The sequence below is a fragment of the Athene noctua genome, chromosome Z (assembly GCF_965140245.1).
Source record: "Athene noctua chromosome Z, bAthNoc1.hap1.1, whole genome shotgun sequence".
NCBI lineage: Eukaryota > Metazoa > Chordata > Aves > Strigiformes > Strigidae > Athene > Athene noctua.
The window spans coordinates 63,340,588-63,360,196 of NC_134077.1; the positions used below are offsets into that span (position 1 = coordinate 63,340,588).

The 19,609-nt window shown below is 36.7% G+C and overlaps 1 protein-coding gene across 7 annotated transcripts in view; it reads right to left on the bottom strand.

Moving 5' to 3' along the window:
- Window positions 1–19,609, bottom strand: part of DENND4C (DENN domain containing 4C) — an 89,293-nt gene that overhangs the window by 17,652 nt on the left and 52,032 nt on the right. For 4 of the 7 annotated variants that reach the window (XR_012635481.1, XR_012635480.1, XM_074931250.1 and 1 more), the window contains 15 exons: window positions 18,581–18,799; window positions 17,553–17,698; window positions 15,976–16,106; window positions 14,997–15,129; window positions 14,343–14,549; window positions 13,566–13,694; window positions 12,706–12,850; window positions 12,231–12,377; window positions 9,898–10,023; window positions 8,964–9,104; window positions 6,513–7,660; window positions 4,751–5,000; window positions 2,923–3,032; window positions 1,916–2,091; window positions 701–883 (listed from right to left, as the gene is read on the bottom strand). Coding sequence is in view for 5 of the 7 variants with exons in the window: in XM_074931250.1 (XP_074787351.1) it covers window positions 701–883; window positions 1,916–2,091; window positions 2,923–3,032; window positions 4,751–5,000; window positions 6,513–7,660; window positions 8,964–9,104; window positions 9,898–10,023; window positions 12,231–12,377; window positions 12,706–12,850; window positions 13,566–13,694; window positions 14,343–14,549; window positions 14,997–15,129; window positions 15,976–16,106; window positions 17,553–17,698; window positions 18,581–18,799 (3,391 nt within the window). In the remaining 2 variants the exon portion in view is untranslated. Of the gene's footprint in view, window positions 1–700; window positions 884–1,915; window positions 2,092–2,922; window positions 3,033–4,750; window positions 5,001–6,512; window positions 7,661–8,963; window positions 9,105–9,897; window positions 10,024–12,230; window positions 12,378–12,705; window positions 12,851–13,565; window positions 13,695–14,342; window positions 14,550–14,996; window positions 15,130–15,975; window positions 16,107–16,336; window positions 16,373–17,552; window positions 17,699–18,580; window positions 18,800–19,609 lie in introns of all 7 variants that reach the window. The other 3 variants (XM_074931248.1, XM_074931247.1, XM_074931249.1) reach the window with 3 other exon arrangements.

Below are 19,609 nucleotides of genomic sequence, written 5' to 3' on the forward strand. Positions count from 1 at the left end.
GCTCACAGGCACTGATACTCAGGAATTCCAAACTGAATAATGATTAAAAAAAAATCCTATTACAACAAAATGTCAACAAATCCCAGCAAAAGAGCCACAATTCGTAACTGCACTATTTCAGTTCTTTCCTCTTCCAACATGACACCTTCTTCTTACTGCTTCTTTCCTCAAACCCTTTTAAAAGTGATACTGTTTTTCTGAGTTCTTCTGAACCTACATCAGTATTACTTGTCATAGAATGCATGCTCAGTGCAAGCGCTGAGTATTCCGAGAGCTTTCTCTCAAAAAAGTGTTCCAGCAAATGGACTTATTTTCCCCCATAATGCAGCATCCTTGTAAAATTCTAACACAAGAAAAGGAGAAGTAATACTTAAATTTCTGTGTGTCTTTAAAAGGTGAGTGTTCTAGCAATACTGAGTAGAAATTGTACCTATTACTCAATAATGGATGGACCTGAAGATTTATTTCTGTAGTTGTATCTCTAAACTCCACTCATTTAGCGGAACCAGCTTACTTCAAATTGACAAAAGCACACTAAAAAATGTGCAAAAAGAATGAGAGAAAACAGACAATTGTCAAGTTACAATTGTACTTCTCCACCATATTTCGTACATAAGCCAACCTTCACTTTAGAAGTAAAGGAGAAATACTGGAAGCGTTGATACATTTCTGACAGAACTAACAACCCTGTTTTACTTACCTCTGCTCAGGTGCTGAGCTAGTTTCTTCAGCTATGGTGTGGCTGGACTGTGGGTGATCTGAAAAACTGATCAAGTCAGCAACAGCTGGACTGGACAACAGTTTCTGCTCCAAGGGATCCATGGTTAATGGAAGGGTACCACTCTGTACACTATCTCCTGAGGTACTTTGCTTCAGGAAAAAGCTAAGTTACAACATGAGTGAGAGGTGAGAGAAATACAAAGGTTAAGATGTAAGGATAAAGTAATCAAAAGTTATTATTTCCTCTATTTATTTTCAAAAACTAGCAAAAATAAGGAAACAACATTAAAAAGCTTGACAACAGGACACAAACTTCATCCTACTCTCCCCCCTCTAACTTCTATAGGCAGAGTTAATGAACACATACAGAAGTTTGATCTGCAAAATAAGAAATCCTACGCTGGCGATTAAGTCATTACAAGTGACCTTAGTGTGTCATGGTTCCCAATCAGCAACAATAGATCAATAGCTGACAGATCACTGAAAATGGTTGTCATTGTAGTATGACATTACACACTAGAAGGCAATATACCGTTATAGGCACAAGGTAACAGGAACATGTCTTGCTTTGTTAAGGTTTTTAAGTACACATTCTGCAGATGTTCAGTTTCAGCATTAGAGAACACTAATGGAAGTTCTGTTTCACAGCAATAACCACTACAGAGAGAATTCATTTTAAGGTAACTTAAAATAAATTCCAGACTTCACAGTGCATTTAAAAGAGGCACAAATATTAAGTGAAGAAGGTTAAACTGGAGAGCTACTGGAGAAACAGTAAGTTAGAGCATTTGTAACTAAAACCTGTTAGTAAATCTGATTTGGGTGAAATTCTATGCTGACAGATTTTAAAACTGCTTCACATGCTTTTAAAAAGTTCATGATCCATTTACGTTGTTTTAAAAGCTAAGCAAAATGAAAACAGACTTATGCCTTCTGTACAGCTATGCTTACAAAGAAAATATGGAAAGAAGAAGTAGTAAAAAGGCAACCAGTTCTTTGCTTTGTGGCTGTTTTACAAAGAAACTCAACAGTTATAATTTCCTTCAGTACAATCGTGACCATCAAACAGGCAGCGACATTCTTGTGAATGTCTAGACAAAAATACTGGGAGATATAACTTAAGATCCTTTTGTGAATAAATATAACCATGTACCACTGCAAAGGCAGAAGGAGATTATCTATAAAACCCACTAACCTTGCAGAGCCACGCAGGTCTTTAAATTCAACATTAAGTAAAGGTAGGAAGGTGCTTTTACAGAAAGGACAGGTAGTGTTCAAGTTTGAATCATCTGCTGTCCATCCAGCCATAATTTCTTCATCATAAACCAAAGCACCACAAGCTCTACATTGAGAGCAACTTGACATCAATACCTAGAACAGCAAAGAATGAATATTACCTGTCACGTTTCAGGGTTCTTTTATAATTTGCTTTATAGGCTTACTATTCACAGGAGTTCAACAGCTACCAGAATGCCAGCTGTGAGGCAAGAGTTCATCCTGGCCTGGTGAGGAGGCTGGGAGTGAACAAGAGGTTGGGAGGGTACACAGCCAGGACAGCTGACCAAAGAGATCTTACATAATGTTATACTCAGCAATAAAACTGGGTATGAGGAGGGGATTTTTTTCCAAGGCAGCTGTTTCTTGGGGTGTCATTGTGCTGACTGATTGCCTTTGAATCAGCTGGTTTTTGTTGTTCCATCTCTTGTTTTGTTTTGCTTTTTTCCCCAATTCACTTATTAAACTGTGTTTATCTTGATGTTCAAGGTTTTCTCCAACTTCTGCGCTTCCAATTCTCTCCCCTATCCTAATGAGGTGAGGTGAGGGCTTAGCTGCTAGCTCTGGTCAACCCACCACAATTATTTAGTAACAACACATAATTTTCATAAAGGGAAAAAAACACACAAAAGAACTTGAAAGGAAAAAAATAAAATCTTGTGTTCTCTCTAATTTCTGTCTCACTTCAATTTTTCACCCTTCCCTCAATTGTTTCTTCTCTCAAGATAGGAGAGATACATAAAGCATTTAACATACTTTTTAGAAGCTACTGTCACACCTGGGTAAAAGTACCAAGCACCTTTGCAGTAGAAACATGGAAAAAAAATTGGTTTGGAAAATCCAAGCACAGTCCAACTAAACAGGTAATTAATGAAACTAGTAATACTGAATAGTTACATTTTTCATCTACGAGTTTATTTATCTTACCTCCATTGCATAGTTCTGGAAAATGCTGGATAAACTAGTATTATATGAAGAGCTGTGCTCTGACTTCTCAGAATCTAGAGCTTTCATACTTCTTGGGAATGAAACGTCACCTGTACAGAAAGAGGTTTTTTGGGTCTTGCATTCAAGGAAAGAGTAATTCATCCATTCCCCCAAAAAATAATTTTCTGTTCAACCAAGACAGAAAATTGTACACAATGATCTCCAAAAATATGTGTAGCTCAAACTTCACTGATATTATAATTACAATGTAGATAAATGTAATTTTTGTGATTAACATTTCAAAGTAATTTTTGTCTAACACAATATATCACAGACTGGTAAAAGAACAAAAAGCATCAGTAAATAAAATCTGAAAATACAAAGAAAGAATAAGAACGGCAAAGAGCAGTGAGATTGCTCAATACATAGATATACTCTAAAAAGTTGTTCAAGATTTCTTGAATGATACTTCCGTATGTAAATAGCAAACAGAAGGACAATACCAGGCAAGACACATGATACCAAATATGCCATTACTATGCTTAAGTTTTTCCTGGCTAACATTGAAGTAAAACAAATAATCTTTCTTTGGTAAGGCTGCGTTTTAGGGTTATGAGCTTTGCCCAGGAGAAGGGGAAAAGGAGTTGGAATAAATTTACCAGAAGGAAATGGTTGGAATCAGATTTAAGAAGCAAAACTATCAGCATTATTTTCTCTGACAAGCCCAGTCAACCTTTCCTGTTTCAAAAAATCACAACCAGAGTCTCCTCACCATAAAGAAGGTTCCTCTGCTTCTTCAGCTAAAGTTTATGTTTGTGAACAAATTTTGTGTATCTTCTTGATGGCTGCCACTCTTTACAGTTAGTTCTTAAAACCCTTCTAATCAACTGGAACTAGAAGATATTCCATCAAGATTTTGCTAGACAGAGCCAGTTTAAGTCCAAGTCCACAAGACAGTTAGTTCTTCCTCTCTTGATGCAGGTGTCTTTAAAGCATTTGCATCATTAAAATACTGCTAAGAGATCTAAACCAACCTCCCAGCTGGTTCAGCAACACATTTTTTCTCAAAATAAGAATCAAATATAATTGAATCTAATCTGAACTGAAAATTATTAGATTTACTTCATCCAATTTTAGAACTGGGTGGGGAGGACAATTTAGCAATAGGCCTATATTCATCAATTATTTACTTCCACAATTTCAAATCAAGTATCCATCCAATACCTCCTATTCCACAGTGAAGCTGATATATTTTTTGTGTGTGTTGCTTTGGGTTTTTTTGTGGCCTTAGGGCTGTGGTGTTGGTGGGTTGGTTTGTTTGTTTGCTTTTGGTTTGCCCCTCCCCCCCCCCCCCCCCCCAAAAAAAAAGAAAAAAAAAAAAAAAGATCTGTGTCTCTTAGCTCTTAGTTATGCAACTATTTGCAGTTCTTAAAACACTGCTCTGCTTTTCCATATTAATATTTTAAGAACTCTCAGGGTATTATGACTTTACATCAATGAGCATGTGTTATTGGCTGTAACTAGTTAGGAATCTTTCTATCACATACACAAAGGAAGGATTGTTACAGTTTAATCCCTGCATTTTATAACAACTTCTTATACATACAACAAAGAGAGAAACATTAGCTGTTTGCTACTGCAAGAGAAGAGTACAGAACAGAGTACAAATTTGCTTGTACTTATTTTAAGAGCTTGTAATAATTTCAGATTAACATAACTTCCACTGTTATGAATGATTTCACACATAATAGTTTTCCCTGTTTGTTATATTATAAACAAGTTATGAAGGAGAAACAAACAAACAAACAAACAAACAAAATCCACTCACCTGCACTGTAATGCTGTCTTCCTGCATCTCCACTGCTATTGCTACTGCCAAGACTAGTAGTGCTTTGTGCAAGGTCATTCGTAATTAGCCCTGGGACTCCAGTTCTTGATGACAGATTATCTCCTAAAATATTATCTTTGAAACCAGCAGGGAAGTTAAAGTCTGGTTGATTGTTTTCTTCCTTTAATACAAGAAGAAAATTAGCATTTTTGAGTATTTCCAGATCCATTATTTGACTTCCATCTTCATCCTAACAAATAAATAATTAAAATAGGAGATTAAGGTAAAATCATGATGTAAAAAATTTTAAATGTTAAGATAAATCTATGCAACCCCAAAAAGGACAGATAATGGACAAATCAGAAGGATACTAGAAATATAAAAGGCTTTAGCGGTGAAAATACTTAGCTGAAGATCAAACTGAGTGACAAAGCAACAGGGATATAAACTTCTTCATTACAGGAGAGACGGGAAAATGATGCAGAAATTGTGATTTGGCAGACATTACACAAAATTAAGGAATTATCGGAAAAAAAGGTCCGAGTTAAAATCATATTTTCAGAACTAAAGATAGGAATGAAACATACCAGCTAAAATGATGCAGCAGTAACACAGTCACTAAGACACAGGATACAACAAAGTATAATAATTAGGATACTAAAAAGGTAAGTTGCAGAAATAAAAGAGGAGACAATGAAAAGATCCTTGAAGGAAACTAAAGTCATGTTAAGGGGATTATGGTGTGACATTAAACAAATTTTTACAGAATAGGTCAGTATAATAGAAAGGCATACAGGAAATCTTAGGTCACAGGAAAAAGGAAAGAAAGCAAATCAGTGAGTTTTCATCGTCACAGGCAAAATCTAGTTAAAAATAAATTTTTTTTTTACTTATTAGAACCCTATTAAGGACTCTGTTAGTAACATCAGTTAAATTTGTTCCATGTAGAAATAAAGCCAGCCAGCTATCTTCCCCCTTCCCACCTTTTATGGAGGTTGGGGAAAAGAGGGATAATTTGTAAGAGGAAACAAGAAGCTATCTTAACAGCCTGAAGATGGGTAACAAAAGATCCTTGAAGTCAAACACTAGGTCGAGGGGTTAACTAAATCAAGCAGAAGCCTTTCTAAGAGGGAAAAATATGTTTGGAGGCACAATAACAAGGTGCATGGAAAGGAGAAAGTTATAAATATTCATCCCTCCATCTCCTCTATTATTTGTGTCATTATACTCTGAAATCTTTTACTCTGAAAAAAGACTTTGTTAATCAAGTGTGCTCACAAAAGAATCATAACATTTAGTTTCCAAATTCCTGATGAGTCACTTTACTAGACCTAAGGCTGTCCTTTAGCACTCACAACTTTAACCCTCACCAACCCGACTTCTCAGGTTTGTGATTTGTTTTCACAACCTTTATTTTAAAAAATAAGACAGGTAGTATGATATCATTCAGGATGACATAATTTTGTTCTTACTAGGGTTACTTGGTGCAATTTCTTTAAATATAAATAGGTAAATAAAAGGGGGAGAATGTTGAGAACAAAAAGTCAAAGTTAAGTTTACTGCATCAAGACCATTTAATTTGCTTTTGTCTGAAAAGTTTTTTAATGACAGAGGAAAACTCCTTCATACATAAACCACAACTTTTATAGCTAATTAATTCAATACTTAATAAAAAATACCACTTCATGAAGCAATCTTCTGGACACAGAATTTATCCCACTAACTTAGTCTCCCCAAATTTTTCATATTGAAAAACACTTGCCTCATCATCTGAGTAACTATATGCTGAAGTTACAACTCCCCACATCTTACTGGCCACATTGGCAGCCTGCTTCATGCCTGATTTCAGAACATCCATTTTTGGTCCAGACAGTATATTGTCTAACTTCAGACTGGATAAAGTTGTTACAACAGATCCTAATGAGCCATGTGGAGAAGAACGACCCAGTCCTGTCAAAGATGAAGACCGCTCCTTTTGAACTCGTGGATGGGTTTGTTGCTTGGGTCGTCCAGTGAATGTTTTGGATCTGGAGACAGAAGGACTTCTCCGATTTTCATCAGACTTGGGGGATGGCAGGATGGGATCCAAAGGCAGACTTGACCTCCTTTCTTGTGAGTGACCAAGTGTTACAGAGGCTTCTGCTTCCCTATCTGGCTTGTGCAGTTCCATGCTGGGAAACTTACTACCCAATGGGTTCTTCAGATTCATGTAACTCTCTATTTCATCTGCCAAATTACGTGCTGCAACTGGTGACACTACCTTTTCTTCAGGTTCTGGATGCCTTGGTTGTATGCTGTCAGTAGCCAACAAAGATAAAGGATCCAAGCCTACTTCAACATCTTCCCTTTCAATAGGCTTAACCACTCCATAAAAGCTATTCCTTTTAGCAGTTCCATCTTTGGATTCTAGTTTCTGGTTTCTGGACTCAGCTGACTGTTCAAGGTTCATGTCTTCCACTCTGGTCACGTTTTCATCTCTTCCATTCTCAAGATGCTCCTGCCCTTCCCCAGGTTCTTCCATTACTGGAGAAGACCTATGCTCCAATCCCCAATCAATCTCAGTCACACAACTCCATGTGCCAGATATGACAGACACCTGCTGGTCAACAATACTTTCAAAGCTGTGGGATTTATTCATATGACAGGATGAAGTTTTGGCCCCAGATAAAGCTGCTGTTAGGATCTTGGCATCTGCTCCCATCATTATTGCTATTTCTTTAGAATGCAAGTCCAAGCTTCCCTTTTTCAGCAGCATTCCTGCTCTGCTTTCACTGCTGAAACTGCAGCTTCTCTCTGAAAACAGTTTCTGCCTCTTCTGTCCTTTTTCACTTGTTTTCTTAGGAGAAACATCACCAAAGACTACGTCTTCAACTGAATCCTGAGTTATGAACAGTGGGCTAGAACCAGTCTCTAAAAGAGAAAAGCATTAATATGGTATCCATAGCTACCAAAAATGTTTATTTCCAGAAAGCATGTAAATCTCCTTATCTTCTTACCAGTGAGAAGACCAGGAGCACCACAATCTTAAGTTATCTATTAAGAAGTTACATTGGTATTAACAAGTTATTTTACTAGCTGCAAAGGCATCCTGTAGATCACAAGTCATCTACTCTTTGACTCCTTGAGGTCAAAGCCTTTTTCATGGCTTCTACCTCCTTTCCTTTTGACAACACTCAGCAGAAAATAGGTACTATATTCACGAATTAAAGTACAATTATAAGTAAAGATTGCACTATGTTTTTTTTCCAGAGCTATATTCACAGATCTATATGTCAAACTCCACAATTAAGTTTGGTTCTGAAAAAAAACCTCACAAATCACCAACCATCATGTGTGTCTGCACAACACAGAAGTGTTACTTCGTTTATGACACAGTCATATTTAGAAAAAGATAATTACATTTAGCATGTGGAAGATCTAAACTAATCTTATAAGTATTCCCATTTCCTCAGGGGAATTGGGAATATTTATTGCCTAAAAAGCTGTGTTAGCCAGGCAAAAACCTCCATAAGTACAGGAATTCTAATACATTAGGATCCTAACAGAGGATCCAACGAACCATTTCCACTGCTGAAGGATGTCCAAGTCTCACACTGATGGTACTTCTTGATCAGTCATCACCTCTCACAACTGCCAAAAAGGTTCTAGGCAACTTCTTGCCTGACAGTTAATTCTTTGCTGTCAAGCTACACTGAAGCTGGACTACACTGCCATAGTCAAGGACAGGCACAAAACCAGAAAAAACCCGTGAGCCCCAAGATTTGGCATTTGTATATCCATAAGTGTTCATCATAAAGCTGCAGATGTGTAAATAGATTTTGTATGGCACAAAGACAACACACATTGTTCCCAGGTTATACACTGGCAATGTAAGCCACAGGAATAGAGACTTGTCCAAGATCAGCGAGGTTTAGGTGACAAAATCAAGAGTAGGGACCCTAATCCTCTTCGTTTTCTAGTACATTGCTGAAACACTCTCAGTGCGGGACAGGGAAAATATTCTGATTTCAATCTACTCAACAGTGATTTTCAACCTCAGAATTCACAAGGTTTTTAAGTCACCTGCAAAGGATAATGGTGGAAAGAAAATGTGTGAGACACCTGCATCTCAAATACAAGCTTTGCTTATTTTCATATCATGAAGAAGATTGCAAACCAGTATAGAACAACAAAACCAAGACTTCAGCAAGCTCTGTTTCATCCAGTGACTCACCACCACTGCTTTTCCTTCCACTGCTATCAAAAATGCCAGATGGAACTTTCACAATACTGTTACCCCAAGCAGGTGGGTCTGTTGGACTACGAGTTTCTACATTCAGCTGTTGCTTTTCATTAGATTTTTCAGCACAAACTTCTAGAAAAAAGAGAATGTGAACTTTAGTTAATTTAACTAAAATATTTCATTTGCACTGTTACGGAAAACAAACTCAAATGCTTTTCCCTTATGTAATTATAATCTAAAGAATCAGTCTTACTAGGTACTGAGCATTTCCTGGAAATAATAGCCAGACAGATGACAGCAGGCAGTATTACGTAGAGTGTGCTTAGCTGTTCACAAGGTTAGAAGAAATGCCATTTTTTCCCTTGGTATTTTTTTAACTAACCAAAGTAGGGCAGGAACAGAGTTCTCAGATTTACATGCAGGGCTACTTGTCTAATGACAGCTTTAGAAGCCCTAAATCAGACTAAGGATCTAGTAACACAGATATGAAACAGACAATTAGAAAGACAAAATACAGAAAAACTAAGGGCAAAATCTGGGTAGAAGACAGGAGATGACCATATCTTCTACAGCTGGGAAGAGATGGTAGGAAAAAGCACTGCCTTTTATTTGGTCAACTGGATCATTTTTTTAGCTGTACAAGTTTTCACATATACAAATGAGAGGAATGGAATCCAAAATACTGTGTACCCCCAGAACTTGTCTAATTTTTCCATGTTAAACTAGTCTAATAAAAGGCTATTTCTACCTATATGTATTCCACTGCTATTATCTAAGGCACAGAAGTAGTCCACCAGATTTCATACAATCATATTTTGACCTTAGCAACATTATGAATTCAATACATTATATATCTGTGGTAGTCTAATCCATGAAGAAGATGTATTACAAAAAACCTTTATCAATGTAAACATGCATACTTAACCTCCTATTAGGTCTTCAGCTTTAGAAGAAATATTTTTCTCTGCTTGTGTTTCAGCTGCATGAAGACTATCCCCATCATTTCTTAAAAGTTCATCTTTGGATCCATAGCCCTGGTCTGACTGACCACCTGTTTGAAGGAATAAAACCATATGCCTCAGATTTTTCTCTCCTAAATTTATTTTTCAATATGAAAATAAAAGAACTGAAAATTAATTTGTTTCACACTTTGTTTCAACAGAAGAGTTCATATTAAGACCACCAAAATGCTCAATCTGTGCACAGAAGATCTAATTGGTGATAGTGACAGCACAGACAATTAGGCTACAATCCAAATTTACTTTTCTAATTATTACATTAAATACAAGTTATTTCCCCAGGAACACTATACTGACTCATTACTTTTAATGCACTGTATGTCCTTCCATTACTTTCCCTTCTCATTAGCATAAAATATTTAATTGCTGGGCAAGCTAAATTCTCAAACGCATCTACAAAAGAAATTTAGACAAGCACAACAGTAATTGAGCAAGCTTCTAACAATGAATATATCCCAGAACTGTTCAATAAACTGTGCTACATCTTTGTGCTATAGTGTGAAGTATAAAATGTAATAGAAAAAAAGTAAAAATCTAAACATTTAAAAAAGACTGCTCCTCCATGATACCAGTTAAACTTGACAGCTGTAACTGTAGTTTTACAGTGGTGCAAAAAGTCTGCCATAGGAAACAATCCAGAAAAATACTCTTTTATTTGTTATTTTTATCTGAAGTGCTACTACGTATGCAAAAATACAAAAACATTATATGGAACATATCCCACAGCAATGTGTTAAACAGAATTATTTAAATGCCTTAGAGTACCTATTAGAATACATGATGATATTTAAAAAGATCAAAGTGTAAGTAAATTACTGAGTGTGAAAGGTATTAGGAAGCTCCATAAAACTCGAGTGACAGACTTAATTTATCTACAGTACATATTACTGTTGTTTATTTTGCTAACAAAAAGTAAACAAGTAAAAAAGAATGATATTTAAAAGTTTGAGTAGCCATCATTTATTAAATTTGGCTTCTATATTAAAAACCTTTTCTGCAGAAAATTAAGTTCTGACATTCTTCGGTCCTTATTTTCTCTCTATCATCATTTCAATAATGTTAGTATTCCTGCTTTGCATAGAAGTGAAAACACCCTGTCAGTAAATGGGTGAATTACCTTCTGAAGTAACATTCAAGGGTAGAAATAATGCACACGTGCATCCAAGGCTTCACACCATTTAAGTCTGCACCCCACACCATGATAGCCAAGGACAAATGCGGCACCCAAGAGACAGCAAAGAGCAAAAAGCAGAGTAACAAAGAGCAGAGAGAAGGGAAGTTCAGTAATCTAGGCAGGCATATCAGATGAAGCATAGGAATCAAGACTCAAAAGTTCTCTTTACAGAAGGGCTCAAGGTATTAAAAACACAGATTGTGAAAGAACTGTTTGTACATTAAGTTTTGAAGTACACATGGAAAGGAAGTTTAGTTGAGCCTGTGCACAGGTAGGATGCAATCAGTACTAAAGCAAATATGAATTTTGTCTTGCCATCTCAAGTGATTAACTTCCTGTGCACTCCCTTTCTATACAATTCTTTTACCCTAGTTTGTCTGGAAGAGTGCACACCACGTTTAAGGCAGGTGTTTCTCCACCTTATCACCTGTTTTTCCATTCCCAGGGTGTTCTGATAATTTCTATATTTATCTCCAAGTCTAGCAACTTAAGAAACAAGAAGCAAGAACTTAAGCAACTTAAGAAGCTTGAATTATGGCCTTTAAAATCATAGTTTACTAGAAACGAACATAACATACTAATTCCAGGAATGCTAATTAGGCCTTTCTGGATTACCATCAAGGAGCAACATTTTAAGTGAAGTGTTAGCTTCTAATCACCTCAGCAACTTTTACTCCTTTCCTTTAAAGCAGGGAAAGGTCTTACTTATGCAGACTATCATTTCTATGAATACATGACAATGTGCAAAAATTGACCTGACTCACATGTCAGAGGCTTCATATCTCTTCTGAAGCTTAGCACAAAAGCAAGGTTCATGAGACCACAGCAAGACATTTATTTTAACACAAGAGTACTTCTGCTACGGTTCACCCAACCTAAAGAAACTGTGGCAAAGGAGTAATATTCAACAACAGTGGTGTTCTTCTTCACATAGTTTAACTTCATGCTTCATTCCCTACAGCTCAAGAGGGGAAGGTGGTGGTTGTGGAGGGGAAATCAACAGGTCACTAGAAAATTTAGCCTTTTGTGGGACTGTTAGTAGTGAAACCCAGCAGAATCTAGTACCTGTGCTAGAGTGATTATCAATGGAATCAAGCCTGACTAAGTCACTGACGAAGAGAGTGTGCTCCCCACTGTTAGCATCATTAGAACTATCCACGCTACCATGGCTCACCATGTCCCCATCACTTCCACCTGTGGTACTCCGCAGAGCTAAAGACATGAATGAGAGCTGGTTAGTAAGAGAGGATTTAACTTTTCAGTTTGTTTTTTTTTTTAAATCTACCCTCTTCAGACAACAGTAAATACTTTTGCTTGCACATACAAGACTATGAAATTCTAGTAGCAGAATTTAATCAATTCTTCAGTGTGCAAAAGACATTCCAAGACTGTTTCAATCATCAAGTTGGCGATTAACAATTTTTATACACTTAAGGAAAGATTTTCCACTTGTAAAAGCCACAATGTTAGCTGCAGTCCCTCAGAAAACATGTCATGCTCTCATTCAGCAGAAATAAAACCATTTCAGCTAACTTATTACCTGATATCACAGGTACTCGTGGGTTCTGCGCTGACTTCTTTAAGCACTGCCTAAATTGTGCTGTGCCACGAACTACATTTCGTACCTTTGTCCACAGGAATATGCCACTGCGGTTACTGCTAGGCCAAGGAGACTCTAAAACCGCCTACATAAAGAAACATTGCAATAACAAAACCAGTAAGAAAGTTACACTAAGAAACAGTGCAGTGAGAAGCTTTTCCTTCCATACTCAAGGAATTTCCTGTCCCTCACCTGAAGGACAAATATTTGAGTTTTTATGAGCTGTTCCCTTTTATGAGTGGTTCTCTTTTATCCCACAGCTCTGGATACAATAGCTGAGTAACAATGAACAATAGATCAAGATTTCTTTAAGTAAGCAAGGTGGGTTTTGTTCTTATTTACATACTTAGGTAACAACAGAAGAGCAGTTTAACAGTTCCTTTCCTATCACTTTACATAGTTTCTTATATTACTGGAGCTGGGAAGCAAGAAAAAGAGGGGGAGGTTACTACAACTACCCTAATTCCAGCCTTGATCCATCTTGCATCCTGCTGCCTTAAAGAATACACACAGGAACAGATGGTTTTGACATGGAAGCACTAGACAGGTTGCAAACCTTGGAAATGGAAACACTATAAATGTGCAGTTCAACAGAATTTTTGGTTAGCTTAACAGTGTAAAACCACAGTGTAGGTCCAGTTAACTGTAAGCATGTCCAAAATGCACTGCTTGCCCAACAGGATCAGCAAATCCAAGTGAAGAGCTGTAAGTAACAATCTTCAAAACACGCTACAGGACAAGAGGAGTGACAACAGCAAGACAGACATTGGTCCAGTATCCCTTGTAAAGGCTTCTCTTACCTTATTGTAATAACCATAGGTGATGGCATTTGGCTGTATTCCAGCATTTTTCATTTCAAAGAGGACTCTCACAGCCTGAACCGGCTGACCCCACAGTCCACAGAGCTGCATTACAACTCTGTAGCAGACCTGACAAGATACAGAAATGCATAAATGGACTGATGACAAGGATTTTGAAGCAGTTTAAGCTCTTCCTTGATTTCCAACTTTTACACATGTAAAAGAGAAAGCAGCTACTCAGTACATAACACTCAACAGACAGAAGACAGAGCAAAAATTAAACAAGAAATCACACAAGCTGAAATTACATCAGCAGCCACATTGTTCAGAATGCTAATTTTTTTTCCACTTAGCTCTTCTGTTCATGAAATAAAGGAGGGAAGGAAACGCCCACACAAAAACCAGGATAACTTCTATTGTGTGCCTGTGGAAACTACTGGAAGAATGGTATGCTGCACACAAACCCATTATTCCTTCAGTTCAGTAAGGCTGTAAAGCATTAATTCAAAGTGCATTTAAAAGCAGGGATATTCAAGAACTTCCTTCTTGAAGAAGTCTGGGAATAGCCACACTAAGTTGGAGTACTTGACCCAGCTGACACTGTGCTGGTGATGAAAAAGAAAATGAACTTCCAGTTGCCCTAGGTTAAGGTGGCTTTAAAACAGGTTAAACTGTAAGGATGCTTAATCTGGTGGTAGTGGTGGTGAAACACACTATATTTGCACCTTGTCTTCTATTCCATGGTTATGGTAACATATTTTTTTTATTTGCACTTACCTCATCTAGTGGTTCCACATCAGTTTTCCTCATTTTAATTAGAACATCATATGCCTGCTGCAGTGCTTTCACCTTAGGATGTGCAACTCTGATGTAGGCTGGCAGACAAATAAACCATAGGCTGTAACTATGACTGAAGAGACACTTAGCCCACTGTGGGGGGCTTACGTAATACTTCTTGGCTAATTTATGGGCTGTTTTTATCTCCTGTAAGAGCGAAACAAAAGACAAAAGCAGACAAACATGTAACATCCTGAATCTAGAAGACATTAGTAAGTCAGATACTGGCTTCTTAAAAGTAAGCGTTTAATTATAATAGACAAACATTCAACTGAAGCTCCCTTCTGCAAGGAAAAAACAGCATCAGAATCAATCCTCTTTTTCCTTCCTTCCTTCCCCATTCAAGCATTATTTTTAATTTCCTTTTGTTTTATATTACAGTTTGAAGCTTAAAAATGGGTTTGACAATAAACTCAGATGCTAATTTGTTTATTTGTTGCCTTCTGTTTCTTTCACAAGTGTATATTCTCAATGATTACAAAGACCTAACTTGTAACAACATTAACTTATAGTATAGATAGGTAGCAGCAATTTTACAAAAAACCCTGTTATCTTTCAGTATTTGCACAGTGATTACAGTAAGACTCATCTGACCTGTTTTGTCCTCTTTGCCATGAGTGCTGGACTATTGGAAATGCTGCTCCCCGCTGGGTGTCTGCTGAAGGAGAGTGTGAGCTCCTGTGGCCTGTCAAAGAGCTTGAAATCTAGCCGTGGGAAGTTTTTATAGCTATATAGACGATTAAAAAAAAAAAAAAACAGAAAAGGAAAGCTTTTCACTACCTGCTGATAGCAGGAAAGCTGTACAAAGACAACCTGTGTGCAAAGAACTGACAAACAGGAGAATAAGGAACCGGGAGCGGGGGGCAAAAAACAAAAGGAAAGAAGACAGCAAGATCCTTTTAGTCTTATTCACAAAGATATCACAGGATGCCTTGGACATTAAATCTCCACTGACAATGGAAACAAGAACCAGACTACCATCCATATCATGAAGGTCAGATAAGCACAGATGATGATTAACAAGGACAACAGTTGGAAACAGAACCTTTGTGACCTCCAAGAGAGAGAGGAAGAAAAAAAAGTCATACCCAGAGTGTCTGAAACTCCACACTTACTGCACAGGGCTGAAAAACACTGAATGAAAGAAGTCTGAAAACTGGAGTGGGTGTTTTGTTCTTTTGGTTTATCAGCTGCAGATCAACAGTAGTGGGCAGATCCACTACCCACCCCCTGTCATCCCCACTGTGAAACAAAGTGTACTGTAATTGCTACAAAATACACATGGCTCAAACAGGAAGAAAGACACTGAATACATGTAGGAAAGTATTACTATAAAGTTGGCAAGAAGTTACAGAAAAATTGAAACCAAAATTTACACATCCTGAAACATACACACACACACACACAAACCATCGACTTCTAGAGCTTCAGAATCTTACCAGAATCCAAGAGTTTGTATCCTGTTAAATATTCTTCTGAAAATTAAGGCAAGTCTTGCACCAAAACAGAACATCTGGCCTGCTTAATGTCATAAGCATTCTAGTTTCACTACATTTGGCTGTTTGACCTGTACCTGTATTTTGGCACTCGGTCCTGTCCATCATCAGCAGGAGGTTCTGGTGGCATTATGAACACTGTGTGTTCACTTTTTTGTGACTCATCAAGCTCAATTAACCGTGTATCTTCAAGAAAATCTACATCAACCTAAGAAAGACAGTTCATATTCTAAGTACAGAGTTTGGCTTTGGGATACAATGTCCTTTTTAACATTAACTATGTGAGTATATGTAAAAATGTATTTAATACTCTATTTGATTATATATATATATATATAATATATAAAAGAAATCATATTTGTTCTAATATCAAATATCAAGACCACAGTCTTTCTTTTCACAATCAGATATACCTAAACATTTTGAAGGACAAAGTACCTTCTCTCGTTTCTCTGTTCCTTTATCCAGAAAGAGCTGGGGGAGGTGGAGGCGGGTGTGTGTGGGGTGGGAGAGAAAAATAAGAGTTTCTTCTCAACTCAAAAAAATCCAAATTAATAATTCTATTAAAGCTGTGTCATTTACTGAAATATTAAATACAAACCACTAAATTTTCTTATTACTGTAAAGCAATTAGTCTCCTTTTTAAATACTTCCTTTGCTGAAAGTAATAAAATGCAGTAATCAGCATGCTTCCAATCTGTTGGCATTATCTACCAAGTACAAAATCCTAGAGCTATTCAACTAAAGTGCTTTCATTTAGTTTAATTGAAAGAAACTGCTGTTTTGCAGATACTTGCAATATGACAATTTAAATATGCAACACAATAATATCAAATTTTTAACAGTATTAGATGAAGTATACTCTAGATGCCTAACTCATGCTCTGCAGGAAAAAAAAAAAAAAAAGGCAAAAAAAGTTTTAAACACTTATTTTGTGGTCTGTTTACAAGTGTTAATTTGACCAGAATTAATACTGAATCCAAGGCTTATTCTGTAAGAACTTCGTATGAAAATGAAGGTTCTGTCCAGAAAGAATCACATATATATATACACCTTTAAAAAATACATAATTCCATAGCTCCTAATTTTTATATTGTGAACTTGGCATTTTACAGATGAAGCTATAAACTCAATAACTCATCTAGACCAGAACCATGCTGAAGAGTCTCTGTTTCAAAAAACAAGAACGGGTTACAGCAATCTTTCTCATATAAAATACAGGCAATGAAAGGGAATCTTATCTACATAAATCAGTTTTGACCGCAAGTGGAGCACTAGTCATGTTTTAGTGTTTTAAGTTTAAATTGTGTGAAAAAGAGCAACAACGCAGATGACCACTGGTAGATAATATGATTAGTATTTAAAGGGAAGACATGGATGGCATTTTGCTAAAGTGTCATCTACTGTTATTCCTCATCCTGTCTTATAGCCTGAGATACTACAGGGCTTTAGTGGAAGTTTTCTGCATCGGCACAGAAAATGATGGCCATGCAAGAAGATGAAGCAAGAAAAATGACTCAGCAAAAAAACACCAAGAATTTCAATCCCTCAAAGCACTTGCGATAGAGGGTATCTACCTTTACAACTAAAAACTAGGACAGTAACACAAAATTAACAGAACCATATAATTTAACAGTATTGCTAGATTTTTCACCTTTTCAATACAGTCATCAAAAAATGCCAAGCCAGTATCCTTGTCACTCACAAAACTGCATTCTTCAATAAAGCGGCTGAATATCTGTGTTTTGGTGAGATGCGTGTAGAACTTTGTATAGGCACGGTCTCTGCTTTTTAAAAATCCTGATTATAAAAAGGAACACACAACTAAATAGCAGTTACTAATACACAAAGTATTTGCTTTATCAATAAAAACAACTACTTATCACTACTTGCATTTGGAAGATTAATATAACAGCTTTTTTTTAATAATTATTTTTCACTACAGTTAACAACACTTGGGAAGCAATCATCTGCATGTAATCAGGCCACTGTGTTTGCTGACCTTGTGCGCAAGAAAAAGGAGATAACAACCTCATACAAAAGCGAAAGTATCTAATAGTTAAAACAATACTAAAACAAAAATTATGAAATCCTAACAGGTGATGGGCCTGAAAATATTTAAGGCTTTCCAAACCTTTGACTAAAAATCTCTTGTCAAATCTCTCTTCCAGTAATTAAAACAAAAAGCAACACACATACATCCCTCAAAAGCCCCAAAACACCACCACCACCACCACAAACAAAACAAAACACCTGCGACCTTCAACTCATGAGCAGAGCTGAAAAGTTAAGGTGATGAGAAAAGTAAGATGACCTTTGCTGACTATTGCTTTGTTACGTTTCCAATCTCTGCCCTGTTCTCTATTTAATCTTCCCATTTATATCAAGAACATTACTCTGTTCTTCACTACTGGGCTTCTGGCATTTTTGCTCTGTACAAATGGAGAAATATTCTTTCATTACCAAGAGCTGCCCTCACAGATTATACCACACACAGAGGGTATCCTTTTACTGAAAGACAACTTTTCTAATACCAGAACAATTGTAGAACTGCAATTCTATGTGCATTTATCTGTTTCACTTTACACAATTGCTAATTGACCTTTTGAAGTTAAGGAGCTCCTCAACCCTAAAGTTATAACACTGCCAACGCTATCAGCAGCTGGTTTGCTTCATCCTCACCTTGATGATCAAACAAGGAATCAGCAGCAGTTGCTTTATTAGAAGGCGCCTGTGTGATTGGCTTAAGGAATGTTCTGTAACCCTTTAAAATAGATGCCATGAAACGGAGAAAAGCTTCCTGGATCTCCATCTCAAGTTCTATCATCTTCTTCTGCCAGGAGAAATCTGCCTCAATAGGAGTCATCTCCACTGCAGAGCCTTCTTGAGTTTTCCTGTGAACTAGCAATGAACAACACATACAATCCTACATCAAAATTCAGTGCATTCAAACAGGTAACTTCTGCAAGATGACGAAGAGGGATTTTTTTTCTACTTGCCCCTATTCACAAGTGACAAATACTAGAAATCCTGTGATTATTTTCCAGTTGGTCTGGCTGATACAAAAGGCAGGTTACCTGAAGAGTTGATTATGTGTTTTTCTAACTCATCCCGCCCTCTGGGACACGAAACAAGGAGGATCTCAGTTGAATGTAGTCTTTCAGTGATACATCAACACAAAGGACCATGTTTTCCCTGTTCTGAAGATTACACATCTAGAAAGAAAGGGCCTAAAACTATTTTTCCAATCAAAATTCTAAGATTTGACTGTTCCAAAGGGTAGAGACAACTAGATGACATTCAGAGTTTACTCTTGCACTCTTAAAAAAACAGTAGCAGGTACTGCTGAAAATTATAGTTCCACACTTTTTATTATTACAAAAATATCAGTTATCATAATATATTTATATATAAATATAAATAACATATCTATTATAATATAGCCAAAACAGAAAAAACAGCTGTGTAGGAAAGACCACTGGTTCTGCTCAAGGTAAAATTAGAAGTGGTTCTACATTAGGTAGACTGCATGACACACCCTGTTGATAAAACCAAAAGTTAAGCTGAGGTTTTCTAATAGTTGAAGTAAAGGCTATCTGCAAAAAGAAAAAAATTATAGAAAATCAAGGCAAGAACACCTTCCTCTTAATTAGTGCACTTTCCTGTTTTTGTAACTTACAGAGTTTGTATATCTTGTATACGTGTGAGTTC